We start from the raw sequence: 19,691 nt of genomic DNA, 5'->3' as shown, positions 1-19,691 counted from the left end.
TAAAGTCATACCGTTTTTTTTTTTACATTCAAATGACCTCACTACAGCACAAATATTCTAATAGCCCAGTTTTTCCTGAAAAAAATGATGTACATTGATTGTACTGTAGACAACAGGGGTGATGTTTTACAAGCTTTTTTAGAAAATAAAACCAGACGGACAAGGAAAATGTAAAAATGGCCTCAGGGTGATGAGCGTTAACCTTTCCCAGACCCACTCTCAGTTACAACTGAGAAAGCTCTAAAAAGCAACTAGCAAGCCTGCCTGACATCAGTGCATCAAAGCATATCACTATCTGCAAAGAAAAGAAAATATGAATAAAACACGAGAGCAGCAGATTTGTCCGATTCCCAGCTTAGCTAGAGCGGTAACGCCAGCTCTGCAGACGGACCAGGGTCAGTCAGCACCGGGGACCCAGGTCTAGCTAGCTGCAGAGGCAGCAGCTAACATTATAATATTAGACCCAGCACCGGAGGTCTGATCCCCATGAACTGATCCCGAACTGCCGGTGACTTTCTGCCAGATCAGCAAGCTTAACGGCAGCAACAGAAAGTTTGCTGGGACCAGTTTTTGGCGCTGTAACAGCAACGTTAATGTAACAGTAATGTTATAGTCGTGAACTGAAAGTCAAGTCCTCAGCTGGGTTGACTCCCTTCGGTCGAAGTTGTCTGCGGCGGCTAGAGACAGAGAGTCAGAGGGAGGCAGGGAGAGAGGGTAATAAATAAGTGTGACATTATGAAATAAAAGTCCCTCCAAGCATTATCAAGAATATAGGTTTCCAAAGTCATTTTAGCCTGGGCTGAAAGCAACACTGGCAGTGGTAGCCTCCACTGGCGCAGTTGCATTGGAAATGACAACATCCGGTCTCTGAATATGAAAAAACAGCCCTTTTACAGTCGGGTAATTTGAGTGATTTATTTTTATTTTTTTTTACTTGAAATAGAAAATGAAAATCAAAGCATATTTTAAATTTCTTCCATCCCCTTTTGACAATGGAATGGAAAAAAATGCCTTGTAATTCAATTTAAAATTTTGTATTTTAAAACTAAAATCAAATTACCATTCGTTTTTTTAATACCAGTTTATGAAATGAAAATCGAATGACCAAAATATACACTGACCGGCGTGATAGGCAACACATCTGTCTTTTTCTTGTGCGACTGTGGACGTTGAGGGATTGTTTGGGTTTGTTGTATTTGCTGTGTAAATGATACCCATTGCCTGAGCCTTTCGAGGCGGTTTTCACTTCACTGTGACTGTGAAACCAGCTCTCCTGTTTGCAAAAATTGACCGGGAGTTTCTTCTCCCGGTCAATTTGAAATCTTCCATTACAGAGGTTGCATGCATGCCTGCCCACCAACGTTAGTGGTCCGCTGACCCACCGCCGCTGGGTCTACCGTTAGCGTTTTGCTGACCCACGGTTTACGGCACCACTGACGCATATTGTCACTGGAATACTAACAATCCCCATTTTGTTGTGTACCCATCAAATTACCACAGCAAACAGTCCACAGGCCTTTCTATCCATTTTATTTCAATGCGAGGACACCATGAAGACTCCAGAGACTGTTGATAGTCACTCAATGCAGATTTATTCGTTACATTTTAACAAACAAACCAAGCTTCCTCAGACACATCAACTGATCACTGGTGATAGTTAAATAGACAACTAAATCCAAGTTTCATATGACTCTCTTCTCATAGAGCGTTTTGGGCGGTGTCAGTTGGACACATTCACGCCCACAGTTACCTCATGTTTGTTACATCTTTAGATGGACCTGAACTGGTGATATTTTTACTTCTAGCAGTCCTCTCATCTTCCTTTTCTTAAGTACACCTAGGTCGTTGTGACCCAGACAATAACTACTAACGTACATGCTAGTCAACAGATGGTTTACTTGAAATGATTTCACTTTATTTCATCCTGGAGGGTACTCAGCATGTCCTGGTGTACCACACCGTTCATATCAAAAAATTACATTTCTTTACATTATTAGCTTTACCATGGCCTAATTAGTGGCATAGGAGACACTATACGTGTCAAAAGACCGTAATCATTTTGGTGTCACTGATCATATTACCTTGGACCATATCAATGCACAAGTGAGTTTTTATAGTTTTATACAGATCATAATATGTCCATCTCAGCTTTGCTTCAAAGAGAAAACTCCTCCGCCTCACAGGAAACACCTTGCTAGGCTAACTTCCCTATGCTACCTCCATCACATCTCCCTTGTTTAAACTAAAGATAGCTTTCAACCTGCACTTCCTGTCTCCCTGACACAGAGAGAGAAAAGTCTCCTCTCAGAGACTGCTGGGCCTAAATTGTGCTTAAACATGATACACAAAATTAAAACATGAACCCAATGTGTATTGAATAAACTCCCATATTGATACATGATTAATAGTGAATCTTGCAATCTTGAATCTTAGAAAGAAGTGAATATATGTGTGGGCCCTATAAAATATTGGGCCCAAGATTTTTGTTTGATACTTGAGAAGTTTTACTTGGACTTGAAGGCACAAACGTTATTCCATGTCACCAGTCTCATGTTCAGAAGAGTCTCCAGTCTGGTCTTCAGTCTTTGGTTGTAAAAGTGGATGTGAGTTCCTGACTGGTTCTGGTCCTCCACAGTCCTCTCCATCAGCTTCTGTTTCCATCTGACCAACACATTTATGTGTTTTGACATCAGAACGCCACACAAATCTTTTGTTACAAACACTGCAGCTGAATCTTCTTTCTCCCGTGTGATAGCTAATGTGTGACCGTAAATGATCACTTTGTGTAAAAGATTTCTTACAAACTGAGCATCTGAAAGGTTTTTCTCCTGTGTGAGTTCTCATGTGTGACCGTAAATTTCCTCTCTGTGTAAAAGATTTCTTACAAACTGAACAACTAAAAGGCTTTTCTCCTGTGTGCGTTAACATGTGTATCTTCAGGGTTCCACTTTCAGTGAAAGCTTTACCACACTCAGAGCAGCTGAAAGGTTTCTCTCCTCTGTGGGTTCTCATGTGTTTCTGTAAATCTCCACTATGTGTAAAAGATTTCTTACAAACTGAGCAGCTGAAAGGTTTTTCTCCTGTGTGGATTCTCATGTGTGACCGTAAATTTCCTCTCTGTGTAAAAGATTTCTTACAAACTGAACAACTAAAAGGCTTTTCTCCTGTGTGAGTTAACATGTGTGTCTTCAGTTTTCCACTATCAATGAAAGCTTTACCACACTCAGAGCAGCTTAAATATTTTTCTCCTGTGTGGATTCTCATGTGTTTTTTTAAACTTCCACTATGTGTAAAAGAGTTCTTACAGACTGAGCAGCTGAAAAGTTTCTCTCCTGTGTGAGTTATCATGTGTCTCTTCAGATCTGCCCTGTGGCCAAATCTTTTCCCACACTTAGAGCAGCTGAAAGGTTTTTCTCCTGTATGAGTTATCATGTGTCTCTTCAGATCTGCCCTCTGGCCAAATCTTTTCCCACACTCAGAGCAGCTGAAAGGTTTTTCTCCTGTATGAGTTCTCATGTGACTCTTCAGCTGTTGCTTGGTCCCAAATCTCCTCCCACACTCAGAGCAGCTGAATGTTTTCTTACATCTTGAATCATGTTTCAGAGAGTTTAAAGCTGACTGAGGTTCTCTGGTCTCCTTCCAATCAGCACTGTCTTCAGTCTCAGGATCAGAAGAGTCTCCAGTCTGGTCTTCAGTCTCTGGTTGTAATAGTGGATGTGAGTTCCTGACTGGTTCTGGTCCTCCACAGTCCTCTCCATCAGCTTCTGTTTCCATCGGAACAACACATTTATGTGTTTTGAGATTAGACTGCTGGGCAAATCTTTTGTTACAAACACTGCAGCTGAAAGGTTTTTCTCCTGTGTGGATTCGAATGTGTTTCCGTAAATCTCCACTCTCTCTAAAAGATTTATTACAAACTGAACAGCTGAAAGGTTTTTCTCCTGTGTGAGTTCTCATGTGTCTCTTCAGATGTCCCCAAACAAAAAAAAAAAAAAAAATGGGGGGAAAAAAAGAAAAAGAAAAGAGATGTGGAAAGTAAAAAATTTTTCACAGGAGGAAGAGGAGATAAAAATTTTTTTATATATTAAAAAATATTAAAGAGAGAAAAAAAAAGAGAGGAGGGTTTTTTGGTTTTTTTTAACAAAAAAAACGGGAGGGGTGTTGTTTTAAAAAGGTCCCCAGTTTTTGTTTGAAAAGGGGGGTGTGGGTTCGGGGCGGGTTCTGGTCCTCCACAGTCCTCTCCATCAGCTGCTGTTTCCATGTGCTGAGTTTGTCTCTGATGAAGCTGTGAGGACTGAGCTTTCTCTTCATCATCTTCACTCTTCACAGGGACAGGAGTGAATGGGAACTTGGTGATATCAGCCTCCTCCAGCCCTTGAAGCTGCTCTCCCTCCTGACTGCTCCACAGTTCCTCCTGTTCCTCTTTAACGTCTGGGGAGGGCTCTGGCTCCTGCTGGTCCACACTGGAGCTACACTCCTGCTGCTCAGGGGGAACCTCTTCTTTAACCACCAACAGCTGCTCAACATCTGCAGGAAACACATACAGAGAAATGTTGTGGAAATGTATCTTATCACCTGGATTGTGATTGTTATAAAGAAATACTGGTTGTTCAGTCAGTTACTTAGGTTACATCTACACTACTAGTTTTCCTTTTCAGCCTTGGAAAACTGTTGGAAAATCTGTTGACTGACATACTAGGGCCCTCCTGTGGTGAAATAATGCAACTGCGCTGTTGAGCACAAAGTGGTGCAGTCGGTAATTAAATTGACTATATGTAACTTTTTAGTGTTTCTGTGACTGTCATTTTTCATATTATGATCTTAAATGAGCTGTAACAGCAAACGAGACCAACAGTGAAAAGAACGCTATTTTTAGGTAGTTTTTATTAGTGCCGTTGCTCGGGTTTGATTTTTCCCGCGTAGTCACAGAATGATTTATGGCGGGTAGACGGCGCAACAGTAACATATTCTGAAGGGTCACAGATTTTTTTTGTAACACCGGAAAAGCTTGTGTTAGCTAGAGGTGTTGAAATTAATCAAATAATCGATGCATCGAATCGTGGACATGGACGATGCTGCATCGATAATCGGCAGGCTCATAATCGATTATTTATGTTTACAATTTAATGTAGGCCTAACAATATTTCTGTTTACATATTCTGGTATGTTTTGCACATTCAGGAAGTGCCATGTGCTCAGTGCTGTATAGTTTTATGTATCCAATTTATTTACTATTAGAGCACTGCAGAATGTTTGGTTTTTGAAGCTTTATAAGCTATGAATTAAATATCCTAAATGGCTTTAATAGAAAAAATTATTTGACGCATCGTGATATCGAATCAAAGACATGATAATCGTAAGCAAATTGAATCGGGAGATCAGTGAAGATTCACACCTCTAGTGTTAACATATCCAGCCAGGTGATAGGTAGCAGAAGATTTATTTTTATAGGCTAGGCGTGGTCGTATTTTAGTGTTATTTTACAAGTTATCCGCTGTAGTTATGTCTGATACTGGGGCAGGACCCTCACAGAAAAGAAGGAAATTAAACGAAGAACAACTAAAACCTAAAAGGGAAAGTGATGACAGGCGAAAATGCGAGTCAACTTCAGTGGGGCTTTCAACAGATGGAGACAATTACGGGATTGTAAAGGATCCCAAACCCACACCGAATAGGCCCCTTAGGTAAGTAGGCTAAGTTACTGTAAGCAACAATTGAAATGCAACAATGCATCTGTAATGTTGATGACTTCATGACCTTCTTTAATGATAAAAATATAACAATTAGAGATAAAATTCATCACCTTTTGCCCACAGCTTCTAACGCCTAACCATTCGGCGCAGGAGGGCTGGAGAGAACAATAAGACCTGATACATACTTAAGCGGCTTTTATCCTATAGACCGTCAACAACTAAGGTTAAAGGTCTCTTCAGCTAAGCCAACTACCTGTCTCTTAGACCCCATTCCAACGAGACTCCTTAAAGAAGCACTACCCGTGGTTAACACCACAATACTAGACACAATCAATATGTCTTTACTAACAGGTCACGTACCGCAGTCATTTAAAGTAGCTGTGATAAAACCTATTCTGAAAAAACCCATCCTCGATCCTGAAGTCAGTCTGGCGAGGTCAGTGATGCGAATCTGTTCGGTGTGTCCCGTGCCGTCGTCAGTCTGGGGGGCTGTTGGCCTTCATTTTGGTCGACCTGACATGTTCAGTCGCCGGCAGGGCAGTCGGGACTCACCCGGAAATGGGGAGCGGAATGAGGTGACTAGAGTCTCTCAAAATCTGACAAAAATCTTTTAAACTGACCTTTGTTGAGCTGAAATGAAGACAGATTCAGCAACTGCATCGCCTATTTCTCGCTTAAAATGTTTTTCAGAAACATGTTTCGGTGAACTATTTTAGTCCAATATGAGATCATATTCTGAACGGCCGCCATGACAGTCTGGAGAAAACAAAACCATATGAAGCGTTCGTCCAATCAGCTGCCGGTTTTCATTTCTTGGGCAACAATACAGATTAGCGCCGCCTGCTGTTATAGAGATGTATTACGTCTCCTCTCGTCTTTTTGGTGTGTTCTGTGGCACTTTTTGGACCAACACGGGGAGACTGATCATCTCGACTGGCTTTTCTGCCGAGGGTCGGCCGTCTGGTTGGTGTGTAGAAACCTTTAGCCAACTATAGACCTATATCTAACCTTCCCTTTCTCTCCAAAATCCTTGAGAAGGTAGTCGCTAATCAATTGTGTGACTTTCTACATAGGAATAGTCTATTTGAAGACTTTCAGTAGGATTTAGAATGCATCATAGCACAGAGACGGCACTGGTGAAAATTATTGACGACCTTTTAACTGCTGCTGACAAAGGACTTCCATTCTTGTTTTACTAGATCTTAGTGCTGCATTCGACACTATTGACCATACCATCCTGTTACAGAGATTGGAACATTTAGTTGGCATTAAAGGAATCGCACTAAGTTGGTTTAAGTCCTATTTCTCTGAGCGATCCCAATTTGTTAACATAAACGATAAACCCTCCAAGTATGCTTAAGTTAGCCATGGCGTTCCTCAAGGCTCAGTGCTTGGACAAATTCTATTTTCCTTATATATGCTTCCTCTAGGCAATATTATTAGGAAACACTCAATTAACTTTCACTGTTACGCAGACGACACCCAATTATATCCGTCAATTAAGCCAGACGAAAACGGTCAGTTAGCTAAACTTCAAGCGTGCATTAAAGATATAAAATCCTGGATGACCTACAATTTCCTAATGTTAAACTCAAACAAAACTGAAGTTATTGTGATGGGACCCAAGCACCTCCAAACTTCATTATCTAAGGATATAGCTACTCTGGATGGTTTTGCCCTGGCCTCCACCACTGCTGTCAGAAAGCTAGGAGTTATTTTTGATCAGGATACACCCACTTAAAACAAACCTCAAGAACAGCATTTTTCCATCTTCATAACATTGCCAAAATTAGGAACATCTTATCTCAAAACAACGCTGAAAGACTAGTCCATGCATTCGTAACTTCCAGGCTGGACTACTGTAATTCCTTACTATCAGGTTGCTCAAATAAGTCCCTTAAGACTCTCCAGCTGATCCAGAATTCTGCAGCACGTGTTCTGACGAGAACTAAGAGAAAAGATCATATTTCTCCTGTATTAGCTTCTCTGCACTGGCTTCCTGTGAAATCTAGGATCGAATTTAAAATCCTCCTCCTGACCTTCAAAGCTCTAAATGGTCAAGCACCATCATACCTAGCAGAGCTTTTAGTACCTTACTGTTCCACTAGAGCACTGCGCTCCCAAAATTCAGAGCTACTTGTGGTTCCTAGAGTCTCTAAAAGTAGACTGGGGGCCAGAGCCTTCAGCTATCAGGCTCCGCTCCTGTGGAACCAGCTCCCAATTTGGGTTCGAGGTAGGGGTGCACCGATCCGACTTTTTCAGTCCCGATACCGATGCCAGGGCTTTGTGTATCTGTCGATACCCGATACCGATCCGATACCGTTAATGAATTAATAATAAACTGTATACCTTCCACATCATACCTTCCTTCCACCATGTGGAAGACACTAAAGGCACCAGACCTTCCTAACTAAACATTACTTTCCTAACTAAGACAAAATAACATAGATGTAATTTATTGAATTCTTATTTATTTATTTAAAAAACAATTGTGCATTCAAATCGAAAATATAATGTAATCAAACTTCTTAAAATAAATTTAAATACATAATAATGGGCCACCTTTATATAGGTTTATAATGGCTTATTCTACTGTCAGGAGTACATAGCATATCACAAAAACATGTTAATGTCATCATGTTTACTAAAAGCTTTGATTAAGGGTTTGCTTGGCTCCACAGTTACAGAAGCTAAACTATTTGTATAGTGCAAACTGCAAAGTAGTAAAATAAACTCAAATCGAATGAATAGCCTACACATACAAACAACTTTAACACCGTTTCCCTTTCAAAACTAAATAGTTGTAAGCTAGTACTGTATAACCACTACCTTGGCCACAGGTAAGTTAGGTTGTAGTAGTGTGGTTGTAGTGGGGGACTGAACGTAGCTCCGCTGTCAGCCTCCTTCGCTGTTTGAATAACGTTAGTAGGTTGGCGGACGTATTTCAGCGAGGCGAGACATCTTAAATCCAGAGTTTTTAATCATTGCTCCGAACCCGTCTTTCTCAACGGTCTGTAGCGGGACCGGAGGTGGATTGCGTTCATAACGTCATAAGGTCTTTAACGTTAGCGCAGTAACGTTAGCACGGCCGAGTAACGTTAGAGCGACGGCCAACAACCGTGGCTAAATTATGTCAGATTTGTTAGAAAGAAAAAAAACTTGGGAACAACAGACGGCTCGTCTCTTGAGCACACGTTATTCTGGTGTATCTCCGGTCTTTCTTCATCCTCTAGCTAACTTTCTTCTAGGTTCTTGTGCAGTAGCGACCGTAGCCTCTCCCAGCTTAACAGACTGTTATGCTACCTGGCTAGCTAGGCTAGTAGCTGTAATGTTACCCAGCATGCCATTCGGCGGTGTAGCTACATTTGTATATGTAAAATTATTAGTGTTAGAAACTGTTTAAGTCTCAAATTGTTATATGCTTTGGTGTTTTATCCTTTTAAGAGAGTTAGTTGTGGGTTATTAATTGTTGTGTTATAAAGTTACTACCATGAGCGAGAAGGGTACGCAGTTAACAGGGGCCCGGTGCTGCGACGGAGTGTAAAAAAAAAAAATATATATATATATATATATATATATATATATATATGATAGTTGATCTAAAAAATACAAAAGGAGCCCAAAACGACAGTCGCTTGTTTATTGCTAAGGCCACAGGGTCAAAATTTTAATGATTTATAAAAAATGCAATAACAATAACTTATAACAATAACTTATTTCACCAGTAAATTCCTGTTAAACCACAAAAACAACCACTGGTTGGGAAAAGGGTATTTTACAACAACTTTGAATGCAGCACAAGGCTGGCGAGGCGAATTTCAGCAACATCTGTGTTGTTTTTCAGACAACGGCAGCTATAGACTATTGTTGGAATCCTCTCCAGTGAAATACAGAAACACTTTTACACCGTTTAGCTGTGAGCATTTTAACCGTAAATAGTAGCGGCCAGGCAATTAAAAGGACTCTACAGGTGAAGAGGGTGGCCTATAAATACTACCAATAGATAAATATTAATTTGCGTGAAAGATTACCTTAAAAGACACATTTAAAATGTAGAGGCTCAATTGTGGGTATAATTTTTAATGTTAAGCCATCATTCAGATAGTGTAAAAACCCTGTTAACGTTGTTCCTACCTTTCTCTTCATCATCTTCAATCTTCACAGGGACAGGCGTGAATGAGAACTGGCTGATATCAGCCTCCTCCAGCCCTTGAAGCTGCTCTCCCTCCTGACTGATACACAGTTCCTCCTGTTCCTCTTTAATGTGTGGGGGGGGCTCTGGCTCCTGCTGATCCACACTGGAGCTACACTCCTGCTGCTCATGGGGAACCTCTTCTTTAACCACCAACAGCTGCTCAACATCTGCAGGAAACAGGAAACACAGAGAGAGACGTTAACACAGACACAAAGGGACAGCATCAACAATATAAAGTTTTTTTTACGTGGTAAAACTGGTATTTCATGTTTCTGCATTCTAATTTTCAGCCCGAGTACTGTAAAGACATATATGTATATACATATAAACAGTATGTATAAGACAATTATACCTTAGGCTCATTTTATTATTATTAAATTTTTTAGTCCAGTCTGAATTATACTTAAAGAACAATGACTACTTTGTGTCTACAGATAAACATCTGAGTGGAGAAATATGAAATGTGGAGTTCCCCAAGGCCCCATTCTGGGGCGTCTTCTGTTTAACATCTACATGCTTCCACTGGCTCAGATAAAAGAAGACAGTTGCACTGATTATTTGTCTATAAGCGTTAAAGGCACACTATGCAACTTTTCCAGCTTCGGTCTCCCTACAGGTTGTCTCATAGGAACTGCAGCTCGCGAGCTGTAGATCCAATGAGTCAACCTGTAGGGGGACCGAAGCTGGAAAAGTTGCATAGTATGCCTTTAACGTTTGCTGTGTGATTACATCAACACACAGTCAAATGACTTCTCAAACCTGTCGGAGCTTCTCCGCTCTCCTTCAAAACGTCACAATTACTTTCTGTTTCCATGTGTTGAGTTTGTCTCTGATGAAGCTGTGAGGACTGAACTTCCTCTTCATCATCTTCACTCTTCACAGGGACAGGAGTGAATGGGAACTTGGTGATATCAGCCTCCTCCAGCCCTTGAAGCTGCTCTCCCTCCTGACTGCTCCACAGTTCCTCCTGTTCCTCTTTAATGTGTGGGGGCGGCTCTGGCTCCTCCTGTTTCACACTGGAGCAACACTCCTGCTGCTCAGGGGGAACCTCTTCTTTAACCACCAACTCCTGCTGCTCCTCTTCACCAATCACTTCCAGAATGTCTGGAGGTAAATCTGAAACACAGACAGACATTTATTAATATAAATCTTAATGATACCCTTAAAAAACCTCATGCCTCCCCTGTGCTCCGGCTGTAAAAGCTGTGTCTGTCTGTCTGTCTGAGAAAATCTCCGACTGGAAGGTAACAACTTGCTGCACCATTTAGAGAGGATGAGGCTCTGCTCAGTTTCATGCTAGGGTTGGGCCGGTGTAAAAATGTTCTAACCAGTTTGATATAAACAGTATTGTGACTAAACGTTGACATAAACCAGACTGTGATTCACTCAACATCCTTTCATCTTAACTATTAGTCAGAATTTCTGCCTATTTAACTCAAAAATAGGTATAATGTAATTTAAAATTAGGTTTATTGACCATGAATTTAAAACAAAACGTTTTAAAATGTATCAAAAGCATAACAAAAGAGCCAAAAATGCTGAAAAAAAGCACAAGAAATTAAATTTCACTTTTGACCTGGATGGACAACAAGTTCATGGTGGAAGGGAAGACAGGGTTGGGTACCGTTTGAATTTTTACGATTCCGATTCCTAACAGATTCTTGAAAAACTGAAAAATGACATCAAAGAAAGGCTCTTTCATGGAGTTTTTTTAAAATTGAAAATTATTTAAATTTAACAATATATTATAAAATATTTCCGTTTCGGTGAGCCCAGAGGGAAAATATGGCATTTTAAAAGTAGCCTACAATTTACGATAGATAGCTAAAGGTAGACTACAGACAAAGTGTGATATTTTTACCTCAGTTTCAGAGCGTGTACAAAAAGCCGTCTATCAGCTGTGATTGTAGAGTGCATGTTGCTGTCGGAGAATAGCACGGACACGTGCTTCACACCGCGAGCGGGCACATGCGCCACTCGGCAGAAAAGGGAGAAAGGAAAAAAATAAAAATAGTCTGCCGCTGTCCAGAGCGACAGAGGGAAAATATTTCTGTCGGAACCAAAATGAGGAACCGAAATTTGCGTTCTAATCCGGTCTGAATACTACCGTTTCCATAGTGGAACTGGATTTCGGTACCCAACCCTAAACACAAGGGTTAAGATGTGTGTGATACGTCGGTAATATTCAGGATTTAGAAGCATTCTTTGGAGATGTATACGGCACATTCAGAACGTGCGTCTCCATCAGGGTTTTTTACGGTGGCCGAGAAGGGTCACAACACATGCAAACGCCACAACAACTACATATTCAGAAAACACCTCCAAATTCAGAAAACACATGCAAACGCAACTCATATTAGAAACATCAAATTAGAAAACTAAACCTCATATAAACAACTCCAAATTCAAACACATACAAACGCCACAACAACTACATATTCAGAAAACAACTCCAAATTCAGAAAACACATACAAACGCCACAACAACTACATATTCAGAAAACACCTCCAAATTCAGAAAACATACAACCACACTCTATTAGAAAACAACTCCAAATTGCAAAGACGACAACGGAAATGTTTCCAGGGGACCAATAATCAGTGACGGACCCGCATCCATCCGGTTGTTTTCGCGCTAGCTATCTGAATCCGATCTGAATGTGCGTTTTTGTTGTCTATGGCTACAAGAGGACGAGGTAAGTGTTTCTCTTTTATTATGACAGACTTGTCGATGTGCTCTGATACTGAAGTGGTTTTGTGTGTTTTCAACGTATTAAGTTAGTGTCCCCATAACGTATTAGTCCACACAGATAATTGTTAAACGTTCTGCCAACGTTGTTAGCTGGAAACTAGCTGGCTTCCTCGCTTCTGGTCACTAAATAGATGCATTACCGGCGTTTGTATATTGTTGTCCTGATATCTGAACTATTTATTTATTTTCAGATTGAAATGTTCTGTCCGTTTTGTGGTGTGCAACTGGGGGACGCTCCCAAGTTTTGCCCGTCGTGTGGTCAGAACGTGGGGTTCCTTACGGAGCGTCCATCCACGTCATCATGCGAAGGCCGTGGGCCTACAGGTAACATCCCCTTACTGTGCTCCCATTCCACTGTGCTGCATTGAATTGTCCCGTGGTTTTAGCTGTCAGAAAGGCGACAATTTATCAACCAATCAAAAATCATAGCTATAATGAATCAGAGTGTGTGTGTGTGTGTGTGTGTGTTAGTGTTAGTGAATGAGACAAGTATCCAAGGAAGAGCAGCTCAATTCATGAGGTTCAGGGAAGTTAAAGAGGCTGAGAGGAGGACCTTTTCAAAGGCTAAAAAGAAACCAAACATTACGGTCAAGGTAAGCTAATATGGAGGTTTAAGGTCGCAATGTGACTATTACACACAGTCTTTAACATGTTTGTTTTTCTTTTTTCTCTTCTTTTCTTATTTCTGTAGATTTCGATTGGCATAATGACCAGAACAAAAAATGGGTTAAAACCTATAAGAGGGAAAACATTGCCATTAAATGTTGAACCCCTGTGGTCATCAAAACAAATTTTGCCAGCTGCTATAAAAAAACAGCAAAATTTTAATCAAGACACGATGTACAATGGAGAATATGTCCTGGTCTATCCTGATGGCTCTCAGGTTCAAAATATACCAGGCACAGACAGACCTTTTGTCCTTGAACATTATAAAGAGGCCATTGGAAAAGCTTACCAGAGGATCGTACTGTACATCTGCCCCCTTCAGGATTTGAGTAAGTATTGAAGTACATGTATGTAAAATAATAATAATAATAATTGCTAATGGTTGTAAGTGGTGCGAGTCCTTAATTTGATTCGAGCTGGTTGTAAAATTGCCATATATTTTGCATATACCTAGCCTAATAATGATGCATCATTTTCTCTTTTCCAAGGTCATGGAGATGACTCATCTTCAGAATCCGATGATGAAGCATTTGCTAGGCTTCCAATGAAAATGTAAGTTTATCCCGCCATTTTGAGACCTGTGCTAGCGATTTTTAAATACCCACGTATTTCACAGCATTAATTTTTTTTTAAATTGCTATAAGGAATAGATCAAGCATGTTGTGTTCTTTAAATCATATTAACAATTACTTATATTATGATTTAAATTAAATGATTCAAATTATTTGTTTGTTTTAGGTCACCAAAACAATGTCCACCAACAATGTCCAGGGCATCTGATGGGCAAGTATGTATTATTCTGTAATGTTATTAAGTTTATGTTAATGATGTGGTGATGTAATTATTGTTAATTTTTTTGGTGTTATCTCTACTTTCATCAACAGGCCAACGGAGCAGGAGCAGGACCCAAAAACACCACATCATGTGACTTCTACAAGTAAGTCACAATGGATTAAAATTGTTCTCTTCATTGCAGTAATACTTTTGGCTCTGGGTTTAGCATGAAATATTGACTGCTGAATGTAATGGATTACAGTACCAAGTATAACACCTTTTTTACTGTAATTTCACAACCATCTTGTTTTAGTATTTCATTGTTCCTTTAATCCACAGCACATATACCAAGATCTATGCACCAGTTGTCATTGACAGCAGTTGCTCTGATGTTGAGGAAGTAGAGAATTTTCAGGAGGAAGACAGGTACTTTGATAGAAATAATGCTGTCGACCTTTGTTTTTTCTGTTTTTTTTTTTCCTCAGATGAAATATTAAATAGTTCAAGCTACATTGGGCATTTTACCTGGTTTCTTGGCCATACAATTATTAAAGTAAATATTGAAATTGTATATATTTTTTTACAGAAAATAAATCTGGCAGAAATGATTGAAAGCTTGCAATGTGTGTTTCATGCTTATGCCCATCACATTTGATCACACTCATATGGTGTACTCACTGTAATTGGCCCATAAAAGATTAATATATTAATTATCCGCATAAAAGGCAGTGTTAATGTTTCTCTTTCTTGTGTTGCAGAGACGCAGATATTGGACTGACGGCTGCAGACATTCTGTCAAATCTGTCACACAACATAAACACAAAAAGCTGTAGCAGGTTAAATATAAACCGTGCTAATGTCTGGGATGGTGCTCTGAGGGGATTCAAACGTTCCTCATTTGACCCCACCTGTAGCCTTTTGGTCAAATTCACTGATGACATCGGGCAAACAGAGGCTGTGGACACAGGAGGGCCTACGGCGGAATTTCTGACACTCTTGATGGACGCCATTAAAACCAGTCGATTTTTTGAAGGCAAAGATGATGGCAAATACCTGTCATTTAATAGCAAAGGTAATTTGCTTTTTGTCACATTTTGACAATATTATAAATCTATTTGAACTAACCGTGGAACATTGCCATTGTTAGCTGCAGAGGGTGATGAGTATTTCCATGTTGGAAGAATGGTTGCGGTCTCTATTGTACATGGTGGTCCAGGGCCTCGATGCTTTTCCCCGAGCTTCTACCAGTACCTGGTTGGTAAAGTGAAGACCATTGAGGCCCCAATTGAGGACATACCTGATACTGAAGTCAGGAATGTTCTCCTTGAGGTAATTGTAATTATTTTTTCTAAGCATATTCAAGAAAAAATATTTTATTAATATTTTGATGAACAATCAACCATATGGACACCCCATTATATTGAAAAAACAGTGTGATACTGGAATAAAGCCAGTGACTTCCATGCTTTGTCACTAATATGTACAGATTGTACTAAATTCCAACCAATACAAACTCCTGTCAAAGAGAAATTTAAAATATTCTATAGTCTCATCCTTTGTGACATGTATAATGGGATTTTGTCTGTTCATTGCTTTTATTTTACTCTAGATTAAGAATGCCAGAACATTGGAAGAACTCATGGAACTCGCAGATAAGCACTCCAGCATGCTTCAAACAGCAGGATGCTATCGATGCCTGAGGACACTGGAGGATAAGGAAAAGTTGTGGATGGTTACATCCAGTGGTACTTCACCTACCGTAACCATGTTTCCTTCCAGAGGTAGGTCACTCTGACTACTTTGTAAGAATTCCAAACGAAACTCAAATGAGTGTCTAACAAATGGTTATGTCAAAAGTAGAGTCCTACTGCCAATAGCATTAAGGACTTACCATGATCTGCCTCTTCCCCTCACCCTCAACCCAACCCGGTTATAGGTTCAAGGATGGCCTGGCTACCCTCATCTTTTTCAATGCTCTGGAACAGCATCCCTCCCTTTTCCTGCCCTACATGTGTTACAGTGCGGAAGACCTGACAGCCGAGAGTGTAGAGTCACTGTTCCGTCCACAAATGAGCCCAACTGGTAGCTCAAATCGCCATGAGGAGGAGAGAGTGCTTGGCTACTGGCGGACTACTTATCGCTGTAAAAGGTATAATTTTCTGTATGTTGTTTAAAGTGAGTCCAGAATGGATGATAAATCTTAATGTGTTTCATTACTCCCAACCCCCACAGGGTCAGGGATGTCCCTCAGGACATTCTGATGTTTGCAACAGGCCTAAGAATCCCAGCAGCAAAATTATACACAGCCTCAATCAATTACTCAAGGTTTCCTGAGGCTAATGTCTCGCTAACACAATAAAACTCCCGATCTTACCCTCAAATGAAATCTTTGAGGAAGCCATGAATTATGGAATCAAGAACGCCCCTGGATTTGGGCTCCTTTGAGGTGTCAATCAGAAATTAACATTTGGTGGCAAATTTGCATTGCTGTTGTTACTGTATGCATTGCACTTTACTGTTTCTACTGTTACATTGTTAACAGAAATCCAATCATTTTTTTATAGGAAAAAGTGCTAGTTTCTCTATTTGGAAACTTTTTGTGGCAGATTTACATTGCGGTTACTGTTTGCACTTTACTGTTTGTACTGTTACATTGTTTACAGAAATTCAATGATTTTTTTATAGGAAGAGGTGAAAGTTTCTCTATTTGGAAACTTTTTGTGACAGATTTGCATTGCTGTTACTGAAATCCAATGATTTTTTTATAGGAAAAAGTGCAAGTTTCTCTATTTGGAAACTTTGTGGCAGATTTGCATTGCTGTTACTGTTTGCACTTTACTGTTTGTACTGTTACATTGTTTACAGAAATCCAATGATTTTTTTATAGGAAGAAGGTGCAAGTTTCTATTTGGAAACTTTGTGGCAGATTTGCATTGCTGTTACTGTTTGCACTTTACCGTTTGTACTGTTACAGTTTAAAAGAAATACATTTTTTATAAGAAAAAGTTTGTCTATTCTGAAATATTTTGCAAGGGCTGTCAGAATGAAGTTTTTTGTTGTCGCATAAATTGGTCATGAAATGTTACCAATCTAGCAGGAAAGTCACCATTAGCTTCAGCATACCGTATTTATCAATACTAGGTTAACCCCAAAACATACATTGTGATGGTGGAAAAAGTAAGGGAAAGTCATTGCAATCTATTCATATCTTTGCTTTTAATTTAACCATGTGTCAAACATTAAAGGTGTCCATATCAGTACACCATGCTGTCAATCAATTCAATTTGCTTTATTGGCATGAACAAAGAAAACATGTTGCCAAAGCAGTTTACAGAAAATACATGTAGTACATATCACAAATACATACAGTAGGTGTCACATATAATCTATACAGTGTCATAAACATACAACATTACAAAACACAATGTAATACTTAACAATTTTGTACAATCTTATAGTAGTGAGTCCCTCAGGTTGTGGCAGGCAGATACATATTTAGCTGCTGTCCCTTCTCCGAGGAGGACGTCTCTGTCTGTCTGTCTGTGTCTGTCTGTCTGTCTGTCTGTCTGTGTGTGTCTCTGTCTGTCTGTCTGTGTGTGTCTGTCTGTGTGTCTGTCTGTCTGTCCGTCTCTGTCTGTCTGTGTGTCTCTGTCTGTCTGGCTGTCTTTCTGTGTCTGTGTCTGTCTGTCTGTGTGTGTCTGTCTGTGTGTGTGTCTCTCTCTCTCTCTCTCTCTCTCTAAAGACCAGCCATTTCCTTAAGTCTAATGTAGTTGTCAACAGCAGCTGGCCAGTTTATGGGTGGAGCGAGCTGGCTCTGTCTCTCCAAGTTGGTAAAATATGCTTGGAGGTTAGCATCTCCACACAAACTGTTCGTGGGTGGCAGAAGGTCTTTGAACTCCTGTAACACTTGGGGATCCACTGGGAATCCACAATCCCTTCCACCAAACCTAAGGCCGCACAGAAAACAGTGAACTCATTATGAATAGTATTTAAATCTCAAAGGCTAGGGTATAGTCACGTCATCAATCATGTTGGCTTTGGTAATCAATATTAGACCTACACAAGTGAAAACAACCAAACATTTATTGAAAATGACAATACAGGTGCTACATACAAACCTGTGAGGCAGGTGGTACATGGTCTCCGGTTTCCCAGATGGACAGAGAGACTGACGGACAGGCCTGATGGTATGGTTATTCCAAAGCTCTCGGTGCTCATCAAGCTCTTTCTGAAAGATGCCCAGGAACACATACCGTACAAGGCACTTGTGTTCATGGGTGCCGTTGAAGTAGTGTCTCTCTCTCAGGTCACTGAATAAATCCATCCAGAACTGTGTCCTAATAATGGAGTTAAAGTATACACAGTGATTTCAGTTTTGTACAAATGTTTAACACAAATACTTTATAAATTATGTGACAGTCTTGGAAAACAACATTCTGCACTGCATTCACCAGCAGAATGTTGGACTGTCAACACTTGGTTTCTCGTTATTACAATTTGAAACAACCACGCACACTAATCCTTTTACTTGTAATAACTATTGCACAATCGACAGTACACAGCCTAATTCATGTATGTAAGCCTACATTTTCAAAGTCAGCATTGTATGGTGCCAAGATTACAGAAATAAACAGTATTGAAAAATATGTGTGCAAGTCTTCTATTTCACACCCTCTATAACATCTAAAAACGTACCTCTGTTTCCTGAAAAAGGACCACCAGCTTTCAATCCTTTGATTGGCAGTTGAAGTGCCATACATGTGGCTGAGAGAACCCGCAAATTCATCGGTGTGGTCCTCTCTTAAAGAACAGTGGATGGCAGCCATGTCTCCGTTTTCTGTCCCACAGTCTGTCCGAAGACGAGCCGGAAGGCCACAGCTCGAAACACACTGCAGGTAATGGTGAGCTATTACTGCAGGGTCATTGTTGGTGCTGCCACTACTGAGCCACATAATCCGCCTTGAATACCCGTCGATGCAGCCACTGATGGCAATCCCAAAGGGCTTGAGCTTGTCATAGCCATCCACGTGCCACACCTGATTGGGTCCTGCGGCGCAATAGGATCGCCTAACAAATCTGCGCCTATGACGGAGAGATACTCCTGTTGGATTTAATAATCTGAGGGCTTGCATGACATTGTCTCGTCTTACTGTCAGTGAATGCTTCTGTCGCAGGGTCTGCCACATAGCCCTGTAGCCCAACAGCTGTCCTGAGCCATTCAATTCAGTAGTGATGGCAGCATTCACAGTCTCCAGTGGAGTGTAATTTGCTCTCCGACTTAGGTTTAGCCGTTTCAGCCTTCTTTTTAGAGTTTTCAGGCTCATTACAATCCCATGCTTTGTCTCCAAAAAATCTCTAATAACCTCGTTGGAGTGGTCCTTTCTGAAGTAGGCACGTATTAGGTCATCCTCTGAGGGTTCATCTAAAGTTATGGACACACACACACAAAGATTAATTATAATAACTAATATGCTTTAATGGGGGTTGATAAATTGATAAATAGGAGCATCGTAAGGGGATGTTACCTGTAGGCTGACGCTCCGTAAGGAACCCCACGTTCTGACCACACGACGGGCAAAACTTGGGAGCGTCCCCCAGTTGCACACCACAA

The 19,691-nt window shown here is 40.4% G+C and overlaps 2 protein-coding genes across 2 annotated transcripts in view; one reads left to right on the top strand and one right to left on the bottom strand.

Annotated features, from left to right (window-relative positions):
* Positions 1-2,181: 2,181 nt before the first annotated feature.
* The window catches only part of LOC120570980 (zinc finger protein 260-like), a 35,147-nt gene continuing 17,637 nt past the window's right edge, over positions 2,182-19,691 (bottom strand). The window contains exons 4-5 of the mRNA XM_039819664.1: positions 4,234-4,530; positions 2,182-3,761 (exon numbers count right to left, since the gene is read on the bottom strand). Of these exons, the coding sequence (XP_039675598.1) occupies positions 2,530-3,761; positions 4,234-4,530 (1,529 nt within the window). The 3' untranslated portion in view covers positions 2,182-2,529. The remainder of the gene's footprint in view (positions 3,762-4,233; positions 4,531-19,691) is intronic.
* LOC120571241 (G2/M phase-specific E3 ubiquitin-protein ligase-like) lies at positions 13,468-15,111 on the top strand. Its single transcript, XM_039820078.1, has 7 exons — positions 13,468-13,635; positions 13,795-13,858; positions 14,045-14,093; positions 14,191-14,243; positions 14,420-14,506; positions 14,839-15,037; positions 15,100-15,111. The coding sequence occupies exons 1-7, from the start codon at positions 13,479-13,481 to the stop codon at positions 15,109-15,111; spliced, it is 621 nt and encodes a 206-aa protein (XP_039676012.1). The 5' UTR covers positions 13,468-13,478.

Source organism: Perca fluviatilis, chromosome 13 (genome assembly GCF_010015445.1).
Source record: "Perca fluviatilis chromosome 13, GENO_Pfluv_1.0, whole genome shotgun sequence".
Taxonomy (NCBI): domain Eukaryota; kingdom Metazoa; phylum Chordata; class Actinopteri; order Perciformes; family Percidae; genus Perca; species Perca fluviatilis.
The sequence above is the reverse complement of the archived record's forward strand: the minus strand, read 5'-3'. Positions and strand labels throughout refer to the sequence as shown.

Coding starts and splice junctions, on each gene's coding strand:
- LOC120571241 (XM_039820078.1), top strand. CDS start 13,479: ATGTACAATGGAGAATATGTCCTGGTCTATCCTGATGGCTCTCAGGTT. Junction 14,094..14,190: donor CCAGGGCATCTGATGGGCAA/GTATGTATTATT, acceptor TTTCATCAACAG/GCCAACGGAGCAGGAGCAGG. Junction 14,244..14,419: donor ACATCATGTGACTTCTACAA/GTAAGTCACAAT, acceptor TTTAATCCACAG/CACATATACCAAGATCTATG.